General features: G+C 42.7%; 1 protein-coding gene across 6 annotated transcripts in view; it reads left to right on the top strand.

Annotated features, from left to right (window-relative positions):
* The first annotated feature begins 270 nt into the window (after positions 1-270).
* The window catches only part of klhl13 (kelch-like family member 13), a 34,220-nt gene continuing 9,239 nt past the window's right edge, over positions 271-25,251 (top strand). The window contains exons 1-7 of one of the 6 annotated variants that reach the window (XM_030100706.1): positions 271-367; positions 1,714-1,783; positions 16,340-16,411; positions 21,293-21,434; positions 22,424-22,556; positions 23,716-23,912; positions 24,443-25,238. In XM_030100706.1, coding sequence (XP_029956566.1) covers positions 1,731-1,783; positions 16,340-16,411; positions 21,293-21,434; positions 22,424-22,556; positions 23,716-23,912; positions 24,443-25,238 — 1,393 coding nt within the window. In that variant the 5' untranslated portion in view covers positions 271-367; positions 1,714-1,730. Of the gene's footprint in view, positions 368-400; positions 886-1,711; positions 1,784-5,908; positions 6,265-16,339; positions 16,412-21,292; positions 21,435-22,423; positions 22,557-23,715; positions 23,913-24,442; positions 25,239-25,251 lie in introns of those variants that run through there. The other 5 variants (XM_030100708.1, XM_030100710.1, XM_030100711.1 and 2 more) reach the window with 5 other exon arrangements.

Here is a 25,251-nt window from a genome sequence, read left to right as displayed (position 1 = left end):
CATTTCTAATAGCTGAATCGCCCCTTTGAGCGTGAACTTTATTTCGGGGAAGCAGATTGCCGTACTTCTCCCTTTAAAAAGGCGTGTCGCGGACATACTTTAATTATTCGTTTGAGAACAAGGCACCTCAGACATTTCTGTCTCCAAGCGCTTCTTAAAACCACTTTATTTAGTAACGGAAGTTTTGAGCCAATGGGAGAAGATTGCCATACTCTCCCACCAATGGGAAGTTCGGATGTTCGGGCTCCGCCAGTAAGCGGCTATCTGATTGGATAAGACAGAGAAGGAGGCTCCAGTGGGTATAAGTGGATTTGAGGGGCTTGGGAGGAAAACAAGGACGCTAGTTAACGTTATCTCGGTGTTGAAGGTATGGATTACATTATCTAAAAGTTTACCGAGTGTTTATAACACACTTACAGCGACTGGGAGTTCGGAAACCGCATGTTATGCTCAACAAATAGCAGGCTGACAGGCAGTCTCAGGCATCTGTTGGTGGTGGCAAATCCACCAAACCAACCAGCCCAACTAATAACTAAAACAACTAACTCGCGCGAGACGCGCGGTCCTTCAAACTAACCTAGCTAGCAGGTGGCGGCGACGAGTTACCATCCTGACAGCGGTACACGCGGCTGTTGTGACCTAACATTGTTTTATGCTAGCCAATGTTGACGTTGCGGTTAGCTTAGCTAGTTAGCCTTAGCCTGATCCCAGTGGAGATGTGCCGACAGTGTGGAGTGAAACATGTCCAGAAAGCGAGCGCAGATCTCCTCTGACAGCGCTCTCTGAAGACAAAACACGTGTTGAGACGGGATATATCACGGATACCAACTAAGGCTTCACAACCGAATGATCTGGCTCACTGTGGATTTAGATTCTCCTTCAACGGTAACACCTTTAGCTTTAAAAAAAAGTCTCTAACTCTGTGTTTGTCTTAGAGCTGAACATGTGTTGCTTTATGTTAAACACTCTTCATCTTCAGGTTTATTGTTTAGCTAAACGCAGTCAAAATACTGTGATCACGACAATAAAGAAAACTTTCCTACAGTAATTGAGTTGTGTACCACGTGCCATCCTTTCAGACAGTGTAGCTTTCATATTTTCTGAGCATGATGTTCACTTGATGGTGATATACTAAGAATCTTGCTCTGTCAAGTTATGCACACTGTGGATATTTTTAGCTTTAATTAGCCTAGTTCTGTCTAGAGCAACAAGTGAGAAATGTGATGTAACTGTACCAAATGAGCAGGGGGGATGATGGCCAGGAAACAAATCCAACTTTCTTTCCACTCCGACAGAACATTTACATCCGATAGGAACATATTGACACTAAATGGTGTTATTGGATAATGCATTGATTCTTTCCTGCTATGAAATCTTAAGTTGATTAGGGTGGAACACGAATACACACGTGGAATATTACTGTTGAACTTGAAAGGTGTCAGGCTGATGCAAAGTGTAAGTTACATGTTGGATTTGTATCCTGTTTTTCAATATGTATTTAAATTATACGTTTTCCCCCCATCAGACTTATGTTGAAAAGGGTTTTGTTTTAAATCCATCTAATTGTTTCTGACTTGAAACATTACACCATAAGATATATAAAAAAAAAGGCACCTGTGAAGTTAACATCACAGTGATAAATGAGATTCTTAAGCATAAAAAAGTCATTATGCAAAATGTGAATGTATTGTTTTGTGTTTTGATTTTCGAGGTGTGGTTTTGGTGAGGGTATGGAGCACCCTGTGCACAGAGGGGAGACAATGCCCATCGGATTGCACGACAGGTGAGGAACAGTGCATCTTATTTCACTTTGATGTTTTTGCCTTAAAAGATTATAGGAGCAGCTGATAGGTGTCTGCCTTGAGAAGAATTACAGTTTTCTTTGTACTTTGAGTTTCTCGATACACAGGAATGATTGTGTATATGTAGCAGACTATAATGCAGCAGTTACAGTTCTGTGAACAGTCCTGAGTATTAATAGACTTTCAACTGTTAATCAAGTAATCCCCGATTACACAGTCGGAAAGAAAAAAAACAGAAAAGCAATTCAGCGCAGTGGTCAGGATTGAAAAGCACTCCTGGGAGTGTGTCTGGGGTGTCCTGTGTCTTTTTCTGTACTTGTTACAGTAATTCACCTGGGGCAACCTCCCTTATCTCATTGGTTTGTGTATAAAGTTGGCAATTTTGCCATTGTTTGCAAGCAGTCATTCTGATGTTTGAATAGGTTTGTCACAGCCCTTTGCACACACAGTCAGAAATTGCGGCTTCTAGCGTGTCCCAGTTTTGTTAATGGCAAACAAGCCAATGTTTTTTTCCACATTCTAACCCTCCTCCCTGTCCGGTATCGCCGAGTTAAATGACTTAACTTTCAGCACGCAACATGACGTCACACTATCGAGCACTTCTGCTCTTAGTTTTGATTTTGAAAAAAGAAGGGAAAAAAAAGATGTCATTTAATGATAATGCCTTTGTCTGACAGTTGCAGTAATGAAAGAAGAAAACTTATTGTAACTGTATTTGCGCTGCATGTCAGATGTGATCATTTTGTTGTTGCTGTGTTTCTGAATGTGTTTTGTCCTTTTAGCCGGTCAGCAGCTCTAAACAAATAATTTTGTGGTAGAAGTCACAATTCTCCCTTTGAGTAGAGAAGATAGATTTGTGGCTTTCCCAATGATCAAAGTTACCTACCTCGAAGTGAAAAACACAGAAAAGCCTCAACTCAATACTTCACATTGAGAAAAATATTTTTTGCCTCTTGTTCTGTGTTATAGTTCATCATTTGACGGTATCGTGCTCTGAAGTGAACACTTACTCCTTTGTTTATGAGGTAATTAGCTCGAAATGTAGGTTTATTTTGATGCTAATGAGAGAAGATGAGAAAAGTGACCATGTTTATATACTATTACATTAAATGTGGATGATTTGTGATTCTAATACCTATATGCTTGTATTTTGCAATCAGTGTTGCTACAGTTAAATAGGGAAGTTGTAGCAAAAACTCTTTACATAATTAACCAACCAAGCTATTAACTATTGTGATTAATAGACCAATGCTTTCAGTGGTCAGAATTCTGAAAAAAAAAAGTGAGTAAATCCTAAAACAGAAAATATTTCACTCCTGATGAGCTGCATTCAGATAATTTCCTTTTAAATCACTTTAATCAATCTGTCTGGGATGTTGCAGTGGGGTCTTAAATAACTGATGGATTTTTCAGAACCTTTCAGTCAAATTTGTATTCATCCCAAACAATCACAAAGATCTCGCTCCTGCTTTTAAATCTCTCGCTCTGGATTTGTTGGTATATTGAATCCAGTGTAGACAATTCAAAGATTAACTTTATTGAGCTCCAGATTTGCTAATCTTATGATCTAACAGTGTTTTGCGCACAACAGTTGGTGATCCGTTGCTCGCAGAGACGGTTATGGCTGTGTGGAAGTGGCTGAGACACAACACAACCTGTACGAGCACAATTTTGAGTGGAAACCGCCTCAGCAGAGCTTAAAGCTGTCCGGAGCGGATACTGGAGTAACCTCTGGCTGTTTGACTGCAAAAGCATAAAACGCCGTGGCATCAGTTCCCCTGGGTTATTGGTTTCGCATAACTAATTGAATTGCACATGCTACATAAACCTTGCCATTCACAGGGGTAGAGTTCCCAACAGTCATTTAAGATAAAAAATCTTTTACAAGGGACAGGTGTTGGGTTATTGTAGCGCTACTAGCATTATTTGAAACGGGCGTCTTTACAAGGGGGTGTTGTGATTTCAGGAGTGTGATATAGTAGAAGTGAGGATAACAGGTGTAGCGCTGAGCCTTCAGGCTTAGACAGAAGTGGCAGAATGACTGCTACCCTTGCGGCGGGCGCAAGGTCAGCCTGCCAGTTCAGGCACGAGCCGCGAAGTAGAAGGTGTGATGACAGGGTCACCGTGCCGCTCGACGAAAAAGACAGGAACGACGCGATGAACAAAATGTACTGATGTATATTAGAGCTTCTTTAGGGGCTCGGCGTGTTAAAATTGTAAAAACCACTCGACCTCATTGTTATTCTGCCCTTTAAATGTATCGACTCAGGTTTTCTTTGCAGTGAAAAAGCTGCTGGCTCTAAAGCTGGTCCTGCAGCCGTGGCGGTGCGGTTTGGGTGGGGTGAGGTTTACAGGAGAGAACAGGTGTGTGTGTGTGTCACAATCAGAAACGCCCCCCTTCAGACTGCGCCTGGTACGCATATGCAGCGCAGCTGAAATCTGACACACGAACAGATTAACTGGACAAATATACAGCTTTTCTGAGAAGGACATTGTTGGAAAATCTGTCACCAGACGGAGCATGTGCGCCCACGAGAACGCTTCGCAGGAGGCTGTGGTGACTGTCACATTGTTCGCTTGCAGCTCAAAGTGTTTGCAGGCAGAGGAAGTGACATGGAATTTAAAGACTTTTAGATAGTGTTTTTGCTCTTAGTTTTTTTTTTTTTTTTTTGGCCAAAGATCAGCTAGTATACTTTTGTTTATTTATTTTTTGTCACTTCTGTTTTAGTGACTTTTATTTAAAAAAAAAAAAAGCTGCACTTTTCCATCTGCTAATCCTTTCTCGTTAAACTCTTAAACACATAATCCAAGTCACGTTTCCTTTAAAAAAAAATGTTACAAATGTCCCTCAAGGTGTTAATATGTAACGAAGTTTAAGGTGGGTGCAGAATTTCAGAGCAGCTCTGAACCCGTTTATGACTATAACATTTATTTACATTTCATGGCTATAAAATTGTCAGATGAGTTCTTCTTCCTCTTCTTTTGCCAAGATAAGTTCAACTTTGATCTGTATTTCTCTTTAGGTGTTGTCCTTTTCCCTTCATAATGTGTTCTTTACACTTTTATGATCGAGATGAAAGGTTTGTTTTGAGCCAGTTGGTTTGTAAAAGACTCAGCTGAGGATACTGAATGGGGTGATGATATTACATGTTACACAATGCTTTTATTGCTCATTTCTGTTTCAAAATCCTTGGTCGTGACGGTGTGCAGTCACTGGTGGAAGCTGCTCCTCCTGACTGCAGAATGAATCTGTGGAAATGCACAAATTCATCTTGCGTTTATTGATCAATCCAAACCGCCACTACTTTTTACTGCTCCCGTTATTAGCTAAGTAAGATGCACGATCGCAACATTTTCCCCGTGACAGTTCAGCCGCGGCAGATGTTGCACAAACTGCTTGTGACTAGTGTTACGTTGTAGCCCAATACATCACAGCCTTAATGATGTCTCGCTGCCATTATTCTAACATGCGTAGCCGCAGTCGCAGCGACAGCGCTGCTGTGCTGCGCTCATTGTCACGATCACTGCTCCAGTCGGAGTCAGTCGGCCTCGGCGGCTGATGAGAGTCAGCTGAACTCGCTTCTGTAGTCGTCTCTCTCACTGCAGGGGGACAGAGTTGCAGCCAAGGAGCTTAAAAAAAATAGATCCAACCCAATATGCATCTATTTGAACAGTGGGTGGGAGCTGGAATATCTGGACACGATGCATTCAGTCACAGGGAGAACATGGAGCCTCCACACAGACACTGTGTGAGCCCTGTCGTTTTGGCTGTGAGAAAATCCTGCACCAGACATCAGTGGTGGAGTATAATACTCCCCAAACGTTACCTGAATTATAAAATAAATCGGTTATTAATTACTGACACGCCCCAGACATCCTCTGAAATTGAACCGCATGCATTTTGTAATTATCTTTCTTGACTCCCGTCCATGACTCCACACAGCAAGCCCGGAGCTGTAATCATAACTCCTCTAACAAGGTGGCAGTGTTGCTTAGCTACTGGTCTATTCAGAGATCCTGGAAGGGTGATGGGAAGGCAGGGCTTCTTCCCCCCTCCTCCTCCTCCTCCTCCTCCTCCTCCTCCTCCTCCTACCATGAGACAACTGTGAATGCAGCAGGGCAAGTAGTCGCGGTGGATGCAATCTATTGGCTTCCCAGTGCTGCCTCTAAAGTCACAACCCTGACTGGAGCCTGCACTGCCTTCACCAGCGTATTTCTGTAGCCGCCGCCGCCGCCACCGCTGCCGCTCTCCCTCCCTCTTAAATGGTGTGGGCAGAGTGGGATGGAAGACTGCATTGGAAGCCTCTTCATGGAAATGGTTTTTGCTGCTGGTATTGCTGTAGCACCATTCTGGTGACAACAACATGCCGTTAAAATGGAAAAGCGGTTCTCCTGTCAGCTGGAAATTCCCAGTGCCAGTTCTTAAGACATCCAGGTCCTCACCCCTTTCGCCTGCCTACATGTGAGTAAGAGCTGAATGGCATGCACTGTATGCAACTGTAGCAATGTATATGTAGATGGATTTATTTGCTTTTTCACTTAAGGTTATTTTTATTTAATTTAAGGTGAATATTTTTTTTGTGTGTGTTGTTGCAGCCCTAATTAGGCACGGTGTGATTGAAGCTTGTTCTGTGTCAGGAGCTTTGCCTTGTCCAGTGTGAATTTCATGGCTCGCTGGCACAATCTTTTGCTCTCGGGCAAAGGGACTCGTTTCGCCGCGAGCCTGGACATGGCAGGCACCACATCCCTTCCTCCTGCCCCTGTCCCTGTGGCTATGTTTATTTGGGAACAGGGACTCAGCAGCTTGGGAGGAGCCTGCCTTTGTCAGGATGTCTGGCGTGCCCTGGTTTAGAAGCTATTGTCATCTGCTACTGTTCAGGAAGGGGGAAGGGTAGCATGGGAGAGCTCCACTCTGCCTCTCGCCATCCTCTCTCTTCACCCCCTTTACCAACGCTCTATTATTAACTGTCTTCTTTCACTTCTATGTTAACGTGATATTTGCGTACAATTAAATGACAGCCAAACATTTTCTTGGGGAGCAGGGAGAAAGAACAGTTTTTAAGGTAATCTAGGCTAACCGGTAGCCTTAGGGGAATTTCATAGGCTAACATGGCTCACTTGGAAGGGCTTGTATAAAACTGGATTGACACCATCTCCACTTAGCATGTAGCTCCGTTTGGCAGCTTAAGAGCTTAATTTTGGTGGTTTACCCTGATGTTTATTTTAAATATTACCATATTACAGTGAAATTAATTCTTTTTAATACCTTTGTTTTTCAATCTTTTTAAAAGCTGTAAAAATCTGATGTTCAAAACATGACGAGCTATAAATACCCAGAATATAATATGCACTTACATTTGTACATTGTGCTCTCAGAAACTGTAACTTTGTGGAAAAACGGCAGTAAAAGCTTCATTATTGAAACTATTGACATTTGGTCATTATTTTATCAGGGCAGTTGAGCCGGTACGTTCTGGCTCCGAGACGCTGCTGCCTCACATCAAAAAGCCCACTGGCCACTGAGCATCTCTGCTGGAGCAGCTGGGAGATAAGGGCCTTGCTCAAGGGCATCCCAGTGGTAGCGATGATCGAGGACCATGTACAGTTCTCCACTTAGTGTCTAAAAGAAACATTAGGAAACGTTTTAGTAGGATGGAATCCTGAAATGCATGATTTAGACCTTATATTGTGACACTTCACGAAGCAGGGAGCTCATATGCTGACAGATCATCTTACTATTAGGTTTTGAAATTCATACAGCAATTGCAATGCAACTCTGTTCATTCCTAATTATTCTGAAAACACTCCCAGCATGGTAGAATGGTGGGGTAAATTATTTTGCATCTCCGGTTTAATCTTTTCGATCGGCCTGTTTTCACCTCTCATTCTGCCTTAGTGTCATTTTATCTCCAAACTCCTGTCAGAGCTTTGAAAGTGACTTATCTACTAAGAGTTATCAGCGAGTGCAGGTATCTCTCCCTACTTCAGAATTATTAAAGACCTTGTCAAGACTTTAAATAGGATTGTACGTCCAGCATTTCTGTTGTTTTCTGGATCTACATGACAGTGTGTGTGTTTTTTTTTTGGGAGGACTGTAATTACTCTTTCAATGAAACTGCAATAATGTGCACACACTGGCTGACTCCACCTTTCTCTGCCCAGTGTGGCTCTGCCCCGCCAGACCGCTTGCTATTTTGAAACGTGCATATAGCAAGGTTTTAAGGGAGGCTGATATTTGGCCCCCCAATTATAGGTTACTGTGTGGCCGGGGAGAAGTGACTCTTTATAGGCCTTCAGAGACATTTTTAACTCGGTGGGAGGGAAGTCTTTTTCTGTCCTCATCAGCAGGAAACGATGGAGGGACACAGAAGAGCAGTTTCACAGAATTTGCGGCGCACATGTTGTTTAAAGAATTAGGATTTGTCCGCGTGTTATTGCCTGCTTCAAAACCAGCCTAATCTATATATGGGCTCTTGAGCTGCCAGCACGGAGCGGTTGGAGTTCACTGCCAGAACGATCCAAGGAGTAATCTTCGGCTCAGTAAGAAGTCATTGGGTTTATCTTTTATTCCGCAAAAAAAAGTCCTTGAAATGAATGTCATCCCTCATCTCACCGTGGTTCAGTCTTAAGCACTTAATATATGTGACTGCTGTCTTTCGTAATCACTTCTCGGAGGTGTCATGGTGAGCCAGCAGCCTCGACTGCAGCGGCGCATGTTTGATTTCTGACAGGGACCTTTAGCACATGTCATACTCCTTTTTTTTTTTTTTTCGCACTCTGTGTTCCCGTCACTCTTTGTCAACAATCTAATTAAGGCAAAAGCCTGCAAACTCAGCCCTTCAGAGGAGGCTGGAAAAAAAAAGGGCAAGACATCACAGGCATTTCAGCCTTAATATTCTGATTTTATATTCAAGAGTTTAAAAGTGACTTATTCTGCTGTCTCTCGGGCGTGCCGGTTTTAGTTTTCTCGTTGTTTGCTGGCAGCTCATAAAATCTCTTCCTAAAGACGAGATAGCTTTACTCACAGGCAGCTTGTCTTCAGAAATATTCTGTTATTACAGCCGGTTTGGGGGTTGCCGTTAACGGCAGCGTGACCAGATTAAATCCCACAGAGAGTGCGCAACTATAGGTAAAAATGAGCGCTTTGAAAGTGTGTTTAACAGATTTTTGCGAATGAAGACGCTTTACATGCCTCATGTGGCTGTCAAATCCTTTTGCTGCTGTTGCTGCCTAAATCCCCATAGCTGCTTCCAGCAGATGACTTTTTTTTTTCCCGTCTCTAAAGTAAATGGCTCATTGGTTTATATCACGTTGCTTTTAAATCTACCGCTAACTACAGTAACACTAAGTTACTCATTTTAAAATGATTTGAATATCACTGATCTTCCAGCTGACATCAAACTTAATAAGAGCTGGAAGATTTTCTTTTGCTTTGAGTTTGAATGTCAACTTGCACTGACAAAAAAGGCATTTTTCCTGATCATGAATGCATAAGACGATAGAATTATTCTCGAGAGTCTCACGAGATAAATCACACCAGTGATTTATGTGCTAATTGGATTCAGCCGTGAGAGGATACGCCTGCAGAGAAGTTACAGCCACAGCTTAAAGCCAACGCGCTATAGCATTGTACTCCTAAGTGCAACTACAGGCAAAGATTCTCGCTTCATTAGCCCATTGAAATAAATTATGCAGTGTTTGTTTGTATGCGTTTTATGTGCCGGAGCGATTAAGACTGCCCACTGCTAAAGGAGGACGTTGCATGTGAATGATTAATACGGCCTCCAAAGGCCCGGCCAGATAACCGCTGATCACAGTGATGTGAAACAACATAACGCAATTATCATGAAACATGTTAGATAAGCCTGTTTAATCGTTTGCTTTAAAATCACAGAATACTGAATGTGCCCCCCCCCCCTTTCCCTGGAAGCAACATCTGCCAACATTCAAACCAGGCCAGCGTTGTGGATTTGTTTTGATATTCATGTGTGTCCATTATCTCACGAATACACACAATAATGACTAATTTTTTTTTTTTTTAAAAAGAAAAAACTGTAGAAAATTTGTCCTGGAGCTTTTAATATAACTGCCCTTTGGAATGGACATTAAGTTAGCGCTGACTTGTGGCTGTTTCGTACAAAAAAAAAAAGCAACGGCCATCAAGGGATCATTTATTTTCATTGGAAAGGCCAGAGGGGAGGCGCAGGCAGTCTGGCTGGCAGAGCGTCAAGTGAGTTCAGTCAGGTGAGACTGTCGTATCTGTGCTCATCTCCGTCCTCCTCGCAGACGCGCACTGCGGCCCGTCCACTCAGAGATGAGCTGCGACGAAGCCGGGGACCGTCCAGCGTGGCCAGCACGCATCTCATCGGCCAAAAATAAAAAAAGAAACCCTCGCAGACGCCGTATTGAACCCCCGCGTCATATCAGATTCACCGTGTTCCCTTCGAGATGTCAGAACATGTTGTAAGAGTAAGAAGCAATCTTTTGGAGTGCCAAAAATAAACGTGTGACTTAAAAAATGAATGATAGACCTGCTGTGCAGGACAGCTGGAAACAAATCTGCTATTGCAAGTTTAAAGATATCGCATGTATACTGTTTTATTTAGCATTCAGCTGATTATTTGCTATTATGATGCGATCTCAAACATTTACATCAACCTCTTTCAGCTCAAGATCAGTTTAAGATTAACAACCAGCCAAAATTATCATTGCGGTCTGAAGGAATGATGAACAACAAATACAGACATCTCACAACATTTCTCAAACTTCCTGGAATTGTTCTGAAAGATGTTCTGAAAGAAGAGCATAAATGCTGCATTCCTCCCAGGTAGCCATTTAGGTGTCACTGATGTCTTGGATCTGGGCATTGTTACCATTTTGACTCATGCTGACAAAATTACCTCTCTGTGGACAAATTAGAAAAATTAATTGATTCTATTAAAAATATAGTCTTATTTATTCTTACATTTTGCAATAAATTGGTCCAGTTTTGGCTCCCAGTCCTCGTTTTTGACACCTGTGGTCTAGCGAGTAACTCATCAGTTTATCTTTTAACTATTCATAAAGAAGAGAAGAATCCTCTTTGACACTGAGATGTGTGCCGTTTTGTGCAATTCCTGGATCTATTAACTTGTGAAAGCTTCTGCAAGTGTCATCGCACCGAGAGCTGGACTCAGGATCAACTACCTCTACGAAAGACACAAAAGTGGGGCAGTTTCGATTTTGACTTGTCGTGCCTTTAAAGACAGAATTGAAAAGACTGCAGAGCTTCTCAAACCTTCTGTTGACACGAGCAGTGCCTCTGGTTTCATCTACTTGCTGCCGGTTTCTTCTTCTGACTCTTTACTGCTTTGCTTTTTATAGAAGTGTGGTTTTTTTGCCATTAATTCCCGCCAAAGCCTCGTCCCTGGTGAATTTTGCTCTGCTTACATGGCTGCAGCTGCTTTAATTGGCCTTGAACATTAGGGGGTGTGTGTGTCATGCGGGTAGTCAGTGTGACTAAAAATAGAAATAAACGTAATTGTTGCTGACCCATACGAATGTGACAGGATTCACAATTAATCACGCGTCCGCTGTTTGGACAGTAACAGATTAAGGCCCTTTGTATGCAGAGCTGTGCATCTGTAGTCATTTGAGCTCCGGCAGCGTTATGCTGACACCTCTCATTCGCTCTTGTTTTGACACATCTCCGGCCTTTTCCTTCAGTCTGGAGTCAATCTTGGAAGTAACGTGTCCCCTGCTTCGCCTGCATATGCTCAGCGATCCCATCGGCCCGCGGTGCCAGTGGCATCGCAAACCCGCATATAATGACGATACATAACGAACAGAAAGTAATGCAAGCGATCTTTACAAATAACTGCTATTCTGGCTGCAGTTGTCCTTTTGGCTTACATGTTCTGGCTCTCGCTGGGTTGTGTTCCCTCGAACAGCATCCTTCTGGTTGATTTAGCATTTGTTACATATTGACAGATTGTCTGCTCCGCCCACGAGCAAACATGTTATGAAGCTTGTTTGCCTTCACCGCTTGTAGTTTAGGTTAATGCTTTTTTTTTTTTTTCAAGCTTCATTTTAGGTGACAATCCTGTTTTCATGTCAAGGATATGATCTTATATGATCTTACTTGATTTGAAAATGCAGTTATGCACTTAAGAGAGCATACATAGACTGGAGAGGTCATTTGCAGTGATTGAAGCAACATTATCCATAGAACTCTGTTTTAAACACTCATCTGTAGATACTTTAGTTATCGCTCAAGTCTGTGTTTAATGTTCCTCTTTACTGTTATTAGTTTTTGAATGTCTGTTCTTTTAAATATTACAGCTTCAATAACCCCTGATTTTAGAATAAAAAAAATCCCAGTGTGATTACAGTACATGATATAGTAACCCTTTGGTCCATTATAATTGTAATTATTCAGTAGGTTCAGCCACAGTATTAGTGGGGGAAATGCCCATTTTCATGAGAACAGGCACACAGATGTTTGAAATAGTCCTAAAAGTGATGGCTCCACATGAATTGAGTTTAAAAAAAAAATGTACTCAACCCAGCAGATGACGGTCCTTTATTATGATTTATTTCTTGCGAGATGACGATGATGAACATATTCAGATTTGTTTTTCAATCCATCCCCCGAGCCTGCTATCATCATTGCAGTAGCACCTCGGTGTGTTTGATGGAACAAAAAGAATATTAGAGATGAGTTTTCAGACTGAACCACGGCGTCCTGCTTTCTGACTCGCCGTTGTTTCCGTGATAAACAAAAACTCCCAATAACTTCTCTGCAAAGTTCATTTTACCTCCATTGTTGATTTTTTTCTGATTAGTTGAAAGACAAAATGGGTTGTCGCTCCAGGCGAGATGGAAAAATAAAATGCACTTGCTGAATCACAGTGTGTTTGTATACCGGGAGGCTCGAACCCTCTGGATCATCATAAAGCTGGGCTTACGTTGTAACCTGATAGCTTTGGTATTTGATTTAAGTGTCTGGTTTGCGAATAAATAGGCAATCTTTTTCAAAGATATATGTAAGGGATATAATTCTAGATGTTTCTCATTCAATCCCGCTGCCATAATTTTCATATTACTGTAGTTTTGGATGCTGTAGTTATTAGAAATATTTTAAAATGTTATTTTGTGAAAAGCAATAATTTCACACATCTGAGAATACAGTTTATTGCAATGTTATTGTAATAAGGTGAATTAAATTACATAGTCATAGAGAACCACAGTATTAGAACGCGGTTTCACAAGCTGTACAGTGCCTCATTTTATTGCATGGCTGTACTCAATGATTGAGAGAGCCGTTCAGTTTAGTTACCGTTCATTGCACTGCTCCCCAGGACCAATAAGCATCTCCCTCCTGACTGTAACCACATCACCTCAGAGATACTCGTGCAGCTGTCCTTGTTTGTGTTTCCACCCCGGCACCTCGTCACCTTTTCTTGCGCGCTTCTATTTTTACGGGCGTTTGGATTCAGCTGCTGGTGGAGTGTATGTACTGAGAGCACAAAGCGCACTGTAGGAGCCTTGTGATCTTTCATTGTTAGAGAGAGAGAGAGACACACACACACCTCTTACTGTGCTGTGGATTTAGTTGTTCTTTTTTTTTTTTTTGTCTTTTTAATTAACTCTCAACAAGTCCACTTTTTTAGGTTTTTGTTAGAAATCAAATAAAAATCAGAACTCTTAACATCTCCTACCGTTGATTCAGTCGTCCTGGAAATCCCTTTGGTAGCAATTAAAGCTTAGAGTCTCCACTCCGTTTGGACGGTTTCTGCTTGTCTCTCTGGCAGATCCTCTCTTGCTCTTGCAGATTGGACGGGAAACATCCATGAACTGCCATCGTCAAGCCTCTTCCACAGATGTTGTGTGAGGTTTAAGCCTGTTCTTCGACTGGGCTGCCCAAGTACCATCAACTACTCGATGGGAAGACACTAAGTCGGCATTTTAGCCATAGGATTTGGCTCATTGTGGGGTCTCAACCCCCTTTGTTTGGATTCTGGAGCAAGTTTTCCCCAGGACTTCAAGATTAGCTGCACAATGTATTTGCTATGATTATACATAGTTTTTATACATCTGCCTCTAAGGTAGCATTTTTTGTCATTAGAGCAAAGACTCTTTTCCTCCCCTCATGCCTTTCAGCCTTGTTCAATAGCATTTGACAGACCCCAAGTGGACTGTCAGATGCCTTTTACTGAAGATTGGCTTCTGTCTGCCCACTTTGCCCCAGCAGACTGATTGATGAAGTGCTGCTCAGATGGACGTCCTTCAAGCAGGTTTTTCTGCAGAGGTCTTCTTAATCTGTCACAGCGACCACTGGGTTTAGACTGCCGACTAAAGAAAGACTTCGAGCTGGTCCAGACTTTTGCGTTTTATAATGATCGAGGCTGGAAAACACTCAGCTGTAGGAATAATTTTACAACCTTCTCCATTTTTATGCCTCACCACTGATGTATTTTTGAGATTTAAGGAGCGTCTCTACAACTTCCTGTCTGTATTTGCCCCGACATGTAGAGTGAACTCAGGAATCCTTCTATCCACAGGTGTGTTCATTTTTATGACATTAGCTTGGTTTGCCACAGATGAGCTCCAGGTAGATTCCTAACACATGTTAAGAGCAAATATAATGCCAGTAATTAGAGTTTGGTTTGCCTGAGGAAAATGTTTGTTTGTCTTCGTCAGTGATTTCAGATGGAAATTGTTAATAGAAGTGCAACAGTTGCTTTCGTTATTGGTCACTGAGTACAGGCTGGTTAAGGGCATGTCATTAAATAAAATTTCATTTGATTCAATCTCTTTTTTAGTACTTGAGCCATTTTTGAAAGTGTGCTTTTGGTCGTCTGTGAATAAGAGCTCATGTTGAGTTAAGTCCCCTGAAGTGATGCAATAAAAGACTTGTCTGCTCGCACATTTAATCATACAGGACACCCATTTTTCATCATACCTGCTAACTTGTAACCTTTAAACTGACCCCAGTAATTCTAACGCTGATCTGAGCAGAACGGTCGAAGCCGTACGTCAGGTTCACGGCGCTGTAAATCGAGAGCTGAAAAAATAGTGATCCTGTCACAAAAGGTGAAGCGAGCGTGAAATCAAATTGAAGGAAAATGTGAGCGCGTACTTATGAATGACATATATGTTTCAAGGCGCCTTTCCTCCAGAAACTGTGACATCGATCGTCCAGATGCTACAACCTGAAATAGATGAGATTATTAACGCTCCCACCAATGCATGGCTAAGCATGACGAGGCAGTAAAGCCACACTCATTAATCTTTTAAGACCCCCTCCACTGTCATCTCAGGCAAGAAGCCAAGTTGATTTTAGCTTCCTGAACTGTCACTGGTGGAAGGATGTTTTTAGGCTTTCTGCTGACTTGAAAAGACTGGTTAGACTGCCGCCCTTTTTCCCCTCACTGCCTCTTTTCCACTCCCCGCACTTCCTCCGCTCAGGGCTTTTCTGACTGCCTCTTTGTCCCAACTCAGCTCGAAACCTAAGTTGCTAAAGAAAAAAAAAATGAATAAAAGCGCTACCGTCTCTGTTCACACGAAGCGTGGGTCAAATTGAAACGAGATCTGTAGCTTTGCATTAATGTTTCTATTGCGTTGCTGTACCTGTTACAAGGAAAAAAAAAGGATTAAACTCAATCAGGCTGTTTCAGATGCCAGCTCAGACTCTCTTGATAACCTTCTGTACCACAGCAATACATTATTGGTAATGAGTCTGCTCTCACTGCTCTGATCCTATCATTGTTCCATCTATGATCTCAGAAACCAGCAGATTGTAATTAACGAAATTCACTAAGGGGGTGTTTGAAGCCGAATGCATGCGTTCAAGATGAGATGTGTCTTTATGAAAAAAATTTAGCGCCAAAATAAAGAGGATTTATCTACATCTCTCTCTATCACTACAGACTCAGCCTGTGGTCAGCATTGTGCATCAGAACGATTTAATGAAAAACAGATGAAAGGGGAGCGTCCTTTCATCTTTTTAATTCCTCTTAATTTAAAGCTTCTGACATAGCGGTCTCCCCTCTAGGAGATAGGCAGTATCATGGCGTATTATAATGAATAGTTTGATGTGAGGTTTTATCTCCATTCATCCTCCAATCTGCCCTCATTTTGTTAAAGGTTTGGTTACTTCTCAACATTATACAGTGAGATTAGTGACACTTTAATCTCTCAGTGAGGTTTTTTTTTCGTTCTTTTTTTGAAATATGGTTTATCGTGGAAACACAACTCCAGGTAAAGCCAAAATTTTGAATTAAGAAAAAGAAACAAATCCCAGGGACTTAACTGACTAATAACTTGTAAAATATTCTCTGATGTTTGATGAATTTTTCTTACATTGGTCAGTCCTGAACTGCACTTAAAGCTTTAATAATCAAAAGCATCAAGGTTTCTCTGGTCACCAATGCAATGAGAAATCCTGCTTCTGTGTTTTTTTTTTGAGGTTTTTTTTTTTTTTTGGTGTCTTTGGGAAGAGCACAACTCTTACGTGGGATGCTGTAGCTGTTGTCTTCTTTGTTTCGTTCCGGCAGCCACCAACACTCCTTTGTGGTTTGGACAACCCACTCTCTCCTCGCTGCCTGTCCGACTTACCACCTGACGGGGTAAATGCACCAGCACATCGCCCGTGCTCTGTGTCAGTGTGCTTGTGACTACTGTTAAAGCCGATGAGCATTTAGTGGTACTGGTGTTCGTAGCCCCCCCCCTCCCCCCCCGCTAGACGCTGTCCTTGATCATGTCCGTGTGAACTGCACCTTGCTACCGATCCCCATCCTTCCATCAAACAAACAGTGGCGCTGCATTGAAGTCTCAATCTTCCCAATCTCTTCAGCACGCGTAGACAGGTCCGTTTCGCCTAAGTCTTCCTTACCTTTCGTGGTAGCTGAGTCCTCCATGTTTTTGTGCTGATTTTGTCCTCGCTGTTGACGACTCCTCATTCGTCTTCCTTCCTGTTCCTCAGTTCAGCATGTGCAAGGAATGACGATCAGATCCAGCCTGACCTTCTCTTAATGTTTATCCATCATATATCCCAAATGTCTTTGGCCCAATCGTTAGTCTTAAAAAAAAACACAATACGACTGCGGCCGACTAACAGCCGACCGCAGTCTCTTCTCAGTGCGCTCAAGTGCGAAGATGTGAAGCGATGTGAGGTGACACAAAACGTTTGATCACTCAGCCTCCGTCGGCTTTGAGGTCTGCTCCGCATATCAGAGTCTTAAAGTTAAGTTTCTTGGAGAAGAAGTGAGAAACAAACTTTCCTTCCCACAATTCCTGGGCGTGTAACTATTTCGGTACGACTACACTGTCGAATTGCGAGAGTTTTCTTTGGGCTCGTCGACGCTAATTACCTTCTCTTAACAGATTTTGCATCAAAGGCAGAGTTTCCAATTTCTGTGCCTCACATCGCTACAAATGAATATTATTTTGAAGTTGTATCACGAGCTTTTACCGTTTTCATTAATTTCACAAACAAAGGACAAATTTCAGAATTCAGTTTATCAATCAATGACTGTGCATCAATCACACTGCAGATGATTATTTCAGAACAAATGAGAACATTTTAATTCAAACATGTACGTTCATTTTCACTCTCCAGTCATAAACAAAGCAGATTAAAGAGTTTTTGTACTTCTGCAATAGAGTATTTGATCTCAGCCCAAATTATGAAGCTGGAAGTTTTGCGCACAAACATGGAAAAACAAATGAATTTTTTATTCTGCTTGGTGACGGGCGTCGGCGTTTTTGAAGCCACCAGGTTGTTGTGTTGTCAGCTCAGTGTTGGGATGGCATAGATCTAAGTGTGCTCAACATAAATCCTTTAAAAGAATTACCAGGCACCGATGATTAAGTCTTTAATGGGAAAATCTCTTCCAAAGTGTGTCCTAATATGACACCAATTCCGCGTCAAACCTCCTCAATCGACTTGGATACAAGGAGTCAGCCTTCTGCGCGTTTCGACTCCGAGCATCACGGATACGATACACATTTTGCACTAATGTCTGCCAGACTTAATAAATTAACTACAAATGACTGACATTCTTCCTTTTTTTTTTTTTCCACATGCACCATGACGTGCACGCCCTTGTCTTTATGTAACGGCTCTCCACATCATTATTCCCGGTTGCTTTGACAATTGGCCTGTATTCAGAAGTGGAATAGCATGTACATGTGTTACATAAAGGCCGTCCCATTACAGACGTACATAACATCATCTGAGGTCCCTCTTAAAATAGAGCCCGACTGTTATAATCCACTGACTTGGGCCTATTGAGGACAATCTCAGACCCCATTTAGCCTTTGGAAACATTTATTTTCTTCCAAATTTAGGTAGGAATAAAAAAAAATAAGATTGTTTGTTGTACTGAGTAACTCATTCAAATTTGATGATGTTGTAATGAGCGTCCCTGAAGTCTGAAAAGTGAAGAAGTATTAGTATTTATAGTATTTATGGTTTATCAGTATCCCCCCCCCCCAATCAATGCTCTGCATCATGCTCATCATTTCTGTCTGGTTTTTGTCCTTAGCTTGAAAAGAATATGAAATGTTCATGCCCCACATTTCCTTAAATATTCACCTCATTGTTATTTAGAGAGAAAGTAACACTTAAAAAAAAAAAAAAATCAAAGTGAAGTAAGTTTAGAATACATCATCATAAATCTTCCTTATTAATGAAGAAGTTAATGTCAGGAGTGCAGAAGAGCTGTGTGGCACCGACAGCAGCCTGACCATCCTTTTAATTGCATCTAAGAGCCATGTTTTATTCAAAAATGTTGAGTAACATCTCTTCAAAGCACACAGAGCATTTACTTACAAATGACGAAAAACCTTTCTGCTAACCACAAAAAAAAAAAAATGAAGTGTTCAGCCAGACAAGGACTTCAAAATGCTTCATTATATAAATAGTCCACCCAAAAAAAAAAAAAAAACCATTAGTCTTCTCCATCTGACAAGCGCTGCCTGCTCATGGAGCCGTTTGAAGACGCAAATTTACAACGATGCTGAGCCAGACAGTTTTGTAAAAGAATATTTTATCAAAAACCAAGCCAATCTTCATCTGAAAATGAGCACTTTCTCAGCCTTGGATGCCACCTTCACTGACTCCGCTGTCTTGTCTTCGTACCGCTCCGAGAGCAGCCCGGATTTCATTTAGAGGGAGAAATACATACTTTTTAACAGTTACGTTTTTTTTTTTGACTTTATTAATAGAAAAAGGGCTGGCTAAATGAATAAACAGTTGACTTAAGTGTTTATTCATCTCTTCTATGCTGCTTTATTAAACTTCTGGTTTTTTCCTTTTGCAAACAGTAGTCTGCCTTTCAAGGGAGTCACAGCCGTTAAATAAACAGTCCTCAGTTTTTTGCTCCTGGTACAAATTGCGGAGATTATTATGCACTTTCATGGTCTCTGTCAGTCCACACTTTATATTACGTATTCCTTTACCTAAATGAGCTTCGTTCTCCGGTGTCAGTTTTGTCTGCACAGAATGTACTCGCGTCCCAGGAGGGCTCCGTTTGAGGCTGTGAGTCAGATTAGCTTTGTTTTCATTTTCACTCTAGCCAAAGCTGCCGCGCGCCTTTTTTCACTAGACTCCATCACACGTTCAGGCCCCGCTTAGTGCACAGGAAGATCATCTACAGGTTATTATGCTATATTACCATGTTCTCACAGCTCAGTTAAGAGACTTTCCATTATAATGCTGTTTCTCTGATGGAAACCTGGATTATAAATTGGTTTCAGATTCTGAAAAGGACTTCAGTTTATTTCAATCATCATTACCAGTGTTCGTCCATGAAATTCTCTCTCTCTCTCTCTCTCTGAAAGCAGATAACATGCGCTGGTGTTATTTCTCAGCTTTCACTTACACTGCTTCCGAAGCATAATGATCTTTTCGGCGCTGTGCCGCTTGTTGCGAAAACAGTTTTCTCGTTGCATGTCCTCACATAACACAGATGATAAATCATGTAGTTGAGGAGTTTACTGATGATATCTTCCACACTTTTCAGTGTCTCAGTAAACCCTGAACATCTAAGTGTTTCTATGTTTAGGAAGGCATTATTCGGGTATGTAACTATGATTTCAGTTTGTCCTCAACAAAAAAAAGAAAATCCTTGAAACGTCAACCAAGAGTTAGTCATCACATTTGCTCCTTCGTACCTGCCTCTGGAAGTGCTTTAGTTTAATTCTTTTCTGTGGTGTATTTTTATATCCCTGCTTCTAACGTTGTGCTCAGGCTGCCTAGAGATCAAAATCTTCATTACAACCTGTGATATTGACTTCGAATGGAGCAAACAGTGTGAAAAGTACTGAGCCGGCTCTGATTGTGGTGCGAGAGCTGAGGGGCGTCCTCATGGCCAGCATGGAGCGGATCCCAGTTGTCATTTATCTTCACTCTAATGAGTGAGTTTTAGCTTCAAGACATGAAATGTTGACATTTCGGTCCTCTGTTGAAAATGGAAAGGGTTCATTGATGCTAGGTGCATGAAGATATTCAATGTATTTTTAAGAATCAATACTATTTTAATTTTTTATGTTTTGTACAAATGCCCTGACTGCATTTCTAGAGTTTTTTTTTTTTTTTTTGTCACAGTTCTCAAATTTTCTTCATGTTCTCACACTAACACCATCAATTCAAGCTGAAATCTAATTGGAAACTGTGGATTTCTCTCTTGTCCAGGGACGCGCTCGCACACGGGCAGGGAGAGCTGGTGATTGAACCACTCTCCCACAGCCACCCAGGTGGAAATGATCAATTATGGTGCTATAACCTAAAGGTTTAGGGTCTCACAGAAGAAAGAGGAAGGATCCAGCGGGCAGAGTGAATATCCACATCAAATTGAATCGAGTGCTTGAACCCACCGTGATATTTAATCTGCGTTAATGCTGAGATCTTCAGGAGATTTCGAGGGTTTCAGTCAAATTTTGCAACGGATACAAATGAAAGGCCCATCGTCGTCTTACTTTGGCGGGAGCTGAAAGAACAGTCTGACTAATCGAGTGATATCACCATCCCTGGCTGCAGCATGTGGTGCTGCGGACGCCGTTTGGTCCGTTTCCAGCGTAGTTGTGTTTCTTGACGCTTGTCCAGCTATACAAATGAATGTAGCTCCTCCAAATATGTATTCGTTTCAAGCTTCTGTTGAAGAATGAAATCATGATCGTTTGATTATTTATGGACACAAATGTGGCTGTGATAGAATTTGTAGCCGTTTTCCCACAAGTCATTTTTATCACTGTAAGGTATCCGTTTTTCTTTAGAACCTGGACAGATTTTGTTTTTCTGTCTCTTTGCTACGTATTCCGCTGGACGGTTCCGTCTTTTCAGGTTATCTAACAATCAGGCTATCACCTCCCAACATGTCCTGAAGTTGTGTCACTTTGAAAACTTTTCCATCCCACTTTCCATAAGATAAAATTAGATTTTTTTTTTTTTTTTTTCTTCCTGCTACTCTTTTGAAGTAACGGCTCTCTTCCCCTCTTCCCGATAGATCCCTCGTGGAGGACGACGACGCTCACATGAAAGTGGCTCTGGGCTATGGTGATATGGGCATCTCTGCTCACCTTCAGGCATCAAAGACTGGAAACACTCGGTTTTTCACAAGCAACACACACAGCTCAGTGGTTCTTCAGGTGAGAGAGTTCACGCTCGTAGTGTTTGTTAGTCCGATGGTTATGTCTCATCCAAAACTATACCACGCCGTAGCCTTTTAACAGAAGTGAGCCGACATAGCACATTAAAGCTCGACCTGAAGTGGCGGTGGGCACTGCGGGCACGGCGCTGTTTGCTGCAACAGCGATGGCTGTCGTTTGTCATCAGCTCTCATCGGAAGCGAATGCCCGTTGGCTGCTTCTTGCTGCTCATTAATCTTCTGCTGTCACAGCGCGGTAAGGGTCTGATAATGATTTTTCAGGCCTATCTGATCTTTTGACTCGATAGTTGGATCCGTTGACATCGGTTAGGTGGCCCTCTATGACACATAAACACGTAAACCCTCATACACACACACACACACATTCCTCAAGGGTTGTTCAAGTATTTATATTATTATTATTATATAAAATGTTTTTTTTATATTTTCACTCACCACATCTTAGAGTAATGAGATTTGCTAGGTAGGGAAATCAGGTGTGGATGAGAGAGTCCTCTCCCAGAAGATCCAGACAGCCGTAGACAGACATACTGTGGCTAATGCGTTTTGGTTCTGTCTCCTCACGATGTTGCTCCGCTAACAAGGGGACGGTATAGCCGAAGAGCTAAACCTGCAATTTTAAAGACTGCAGGAAAACAAGCAGGCCACAGTCAGTCAGACAGCCCAAGGAGAGCAGAAGGCTGTCACGGATCCTTTCAAGTCCACATAAGCTCACGTCTGACAGGCTGATGGCGTTTTGCTTTATCCTCACTGCCAGTTTGGAGTTCAAGATTTCGACGGAACCCAAGCGCAGTATCCATGACTTTTTGCTCTGCGACCTTATTTGACAAGATTTTGAATAATTACGCTGTCGTCCGAGTCCGGCCTTGACGGAGCCGAGGCCTTTATCTCCAGAATGGTTCACATCTCCTCAGTTTGAGCCTCTCTTGCCTCTTCTTTATTGCTATTATTTGTCTTTTATTTTGGCAGGGATTTGACCAGCTGAGGATAGAGGGTTTGTTATGCGACGTCACACTCCTGGCTGGGGACGGAGACGAAGCCTTCCCCGTGCACCGTGCAATGATGGCCTCCTCCTCAGACTACTTCAAAGCCATGTTCACAGGTGGGTCAGGAAACAGCCGAGCTCCAGCACCACTACCAAATAACTTGTGAATTTCCATCCAGTCTTTTTTTTTTTTTTTTTTTTTTTTTTTTTTATATCCAGGACAGGGCACCAGTCCATCACAGGACAGACACACACATATACACACCTACAGCCAATTTAGAGTCAACCAATTATTGCATGTCTTTGGACTGTTGGTGAAAATAAATGGATTTAAATTATATGGCGTTGTTCTCTCTGCTTCAGCAGTCCGCGCAGATTCGGTCGCGTCGCCGAACATCAGCATCCTTTATAAATTACTCAGGTTGACCTTGCGCCCACCTCCCTGTGTCGTGTCACGTGCGCGTTCGTGTTATTATAAATCCGATGCAGTAAAGCCTTTGTTATGCACTCATGTTCATGGTCATTTGTTCTCGCAATGAATATAAATGAAGGTAAACGCGGCTCCGTCTCCTTGACACACTGCCTGCAGAGGCTCCTCCAGGACTCCCCAATCTCAGGAGTAAGACCAAATTCAATTACTTTTCAATCAAAAAAAAAAAAAAACAAGGGAAAATGAGGAGACGGGTGCTGTCAGTCCGTCTTTTTTTTTTAACATGCGTCTTAAGTAAGAGTTTTCATTTCTCAAGACTTCCAACTCTGCCATCGTCATCATTTGCGTTACTTTGTGCATAACGAGCGGCGAAAACGAAGTACAGTTTTCGGAACAGCTGACGGGGATAGTTTGGGTCTCATGTCATGACAGGAGGGGAAATAAGTTTGGAGAATTTGGCATTTAAAGTACACGATTAAGATGAAAAATGCTCCGCAGCGAGAGCAGAAGGAAGAGCGTATTTAAGCAGGAGGACGGGGGACACTGTACTTGAAGTGAGGGTTAGCTCATTAGTGATAAGGCGGCTGGATGTGCATAAACGCTGAGCAAAGGTTTCTCCCCGAGACCTTCAGTCCTCTCCCTGAACTCAAGCCGTTTGACACCGAAATCATTACATTGACATTTGCATCACAATCGGGCGTGTGGCGCTTTTATGCTCAGCTCCACCGATTTTTGTCTGTTACGTAAGTTTTGTTCTTTTACTTGTCAGCCTGATACCATAATGTAGGAGGCGGAGTCGTTATAACGTGCCTGCTTTTCTCGTCTGTCCCTCTTCTCCTGGTGCAGGGGGGATGAAAGAACAGGATTTAATGTGCATCAAGCTCCATGGAGTAAATCGAATAGGCTTGAAGAAGATCATTGACTTTATCTACACAGCAAAGTTGTCGCTCAACATGGAGAATCTGCAGGACACGCTGGAGGCAGCAAGTTTCTTACAAATCCTTCCTGTGTTGGACTTTTGCAAAGTCTTTCTTATATCTGGGGTAAGGAAACCGACACGCCGGCTGCGGCTGCACATTACAGAATCGTACAACACCACCTCCCAGCTGCTCAGTGGTGTCTGATTACCAGTAAAATGACCAAAGTGGACATAAAACACATAAAAGGGAAAGAGATGCTCAAACATGTTTATAAAGTTTCATTTCTAAAGACTTTTCAGAAGGTATGAGATTGTTTTTGATTTCATTACACAGCTAAAATATATTCGACGGAGTAAGACTATACTGACATCTTAAAGTTAATTTCTCTTCCCTACTGTCTGGAAAAATAAAAAATCCAATTTACTTAATTTGCAGTGATAAAAAAACCAGAGAAACGCAATAAATCCTGCTGTGCGCAGCAGAAGATTTGAGTTCTAAGTACAGATGGAGTTAGGCTGCCTTGGACCGCACCACCCTCAACACAGATACTTCACAAACAAATGTCACTTCCTCCTAAACGGGTTTGTCTCCACAAGTCTGGAGCTTCCTTGGCAGGTGGCGTTTTCACGACGCCGACTTCTTTCTCCTTGCAGGTTTCTCTCGACAACTGCGTCGAGGTGGGACGGATCGCCAACACGTACAACCTCACGGAGGTGGACAAATACGTCAACAACTTCATCCTGAAGAACTTCCCCTCGCTGCTGGGCACGGGCGAGTTCGTCAAGCTGCCGTTCGAGCGGCTGGCCTTCGTCCTGTCCAGCAACAGCTTGAAACACTGCTCCGAGTTGGACCTGTTCAAGGCCGCGTGCCGCTGGCTCCGCTACGAGGACGGCCGCATGGACTACGCCCCCAAGCTCATGAAGAACATCCGCTTCCCCCTCATGAACCCGCAGGAGCTCATCAACCACGTGCAGACGGTGGACTTCATGCGCACGGACAACACCTGCGTCAACCTCCTCCTGGAAGCTAGCAACTACCAAATGATGCCCTACATGCAGCCGGTCATGCAGTCGGAACGGACAGCCATCCGCTCAGACAGCGCCCACCTGGTCACCCTGGGCGGCGTGCTGCGCCAGCAGCTGGTCGTCAGCAAGGAGCTGCGGCTCTTCGACGAGAAAGCCCACGAGTGGAAGGCGCTGGCGCCCATGGACGCGCCGCGCTACCAGCACGGCATCGCCGTCATCGGCAACTTCCTCTACGTGGTGGGCGGCCAAAGCAACTACGACACCAAAGGCAAGACGGCAGTGGACACCGTGTTCCGGTACGACCCCCGCTACAACAAATGGATCCAGGTGGCCTGCCTTAACGAGAAGCGGACCTTCTTCCACCTCAGTGCGCTCAAGGGACACCTCTATGCAGTGGGTGGAAGGAATGCTGCCGGGGAGCTCGGTGAGTTGGGTTT

Source organism: Salarias fasciatus, chromosome 10 (assembly GCF_902148845.1).
Source record: "Salarias fasciatus chromosome 10, fSalaFa1.1, whole genome shotgun sequence".
Taxonomy (NCBI): domain Eukaryota; kingdom Metazoa; phylum Chordata; class Actinopteri; order Blenniiformes; family Blenniidae; genus Salarias; species Salarias fasciatus.
The sequence above is the reverse complement of the archived record's forward strand: the minus strand, read 5'-3'. Positions and strand labels throughout refer to the sequence as shown.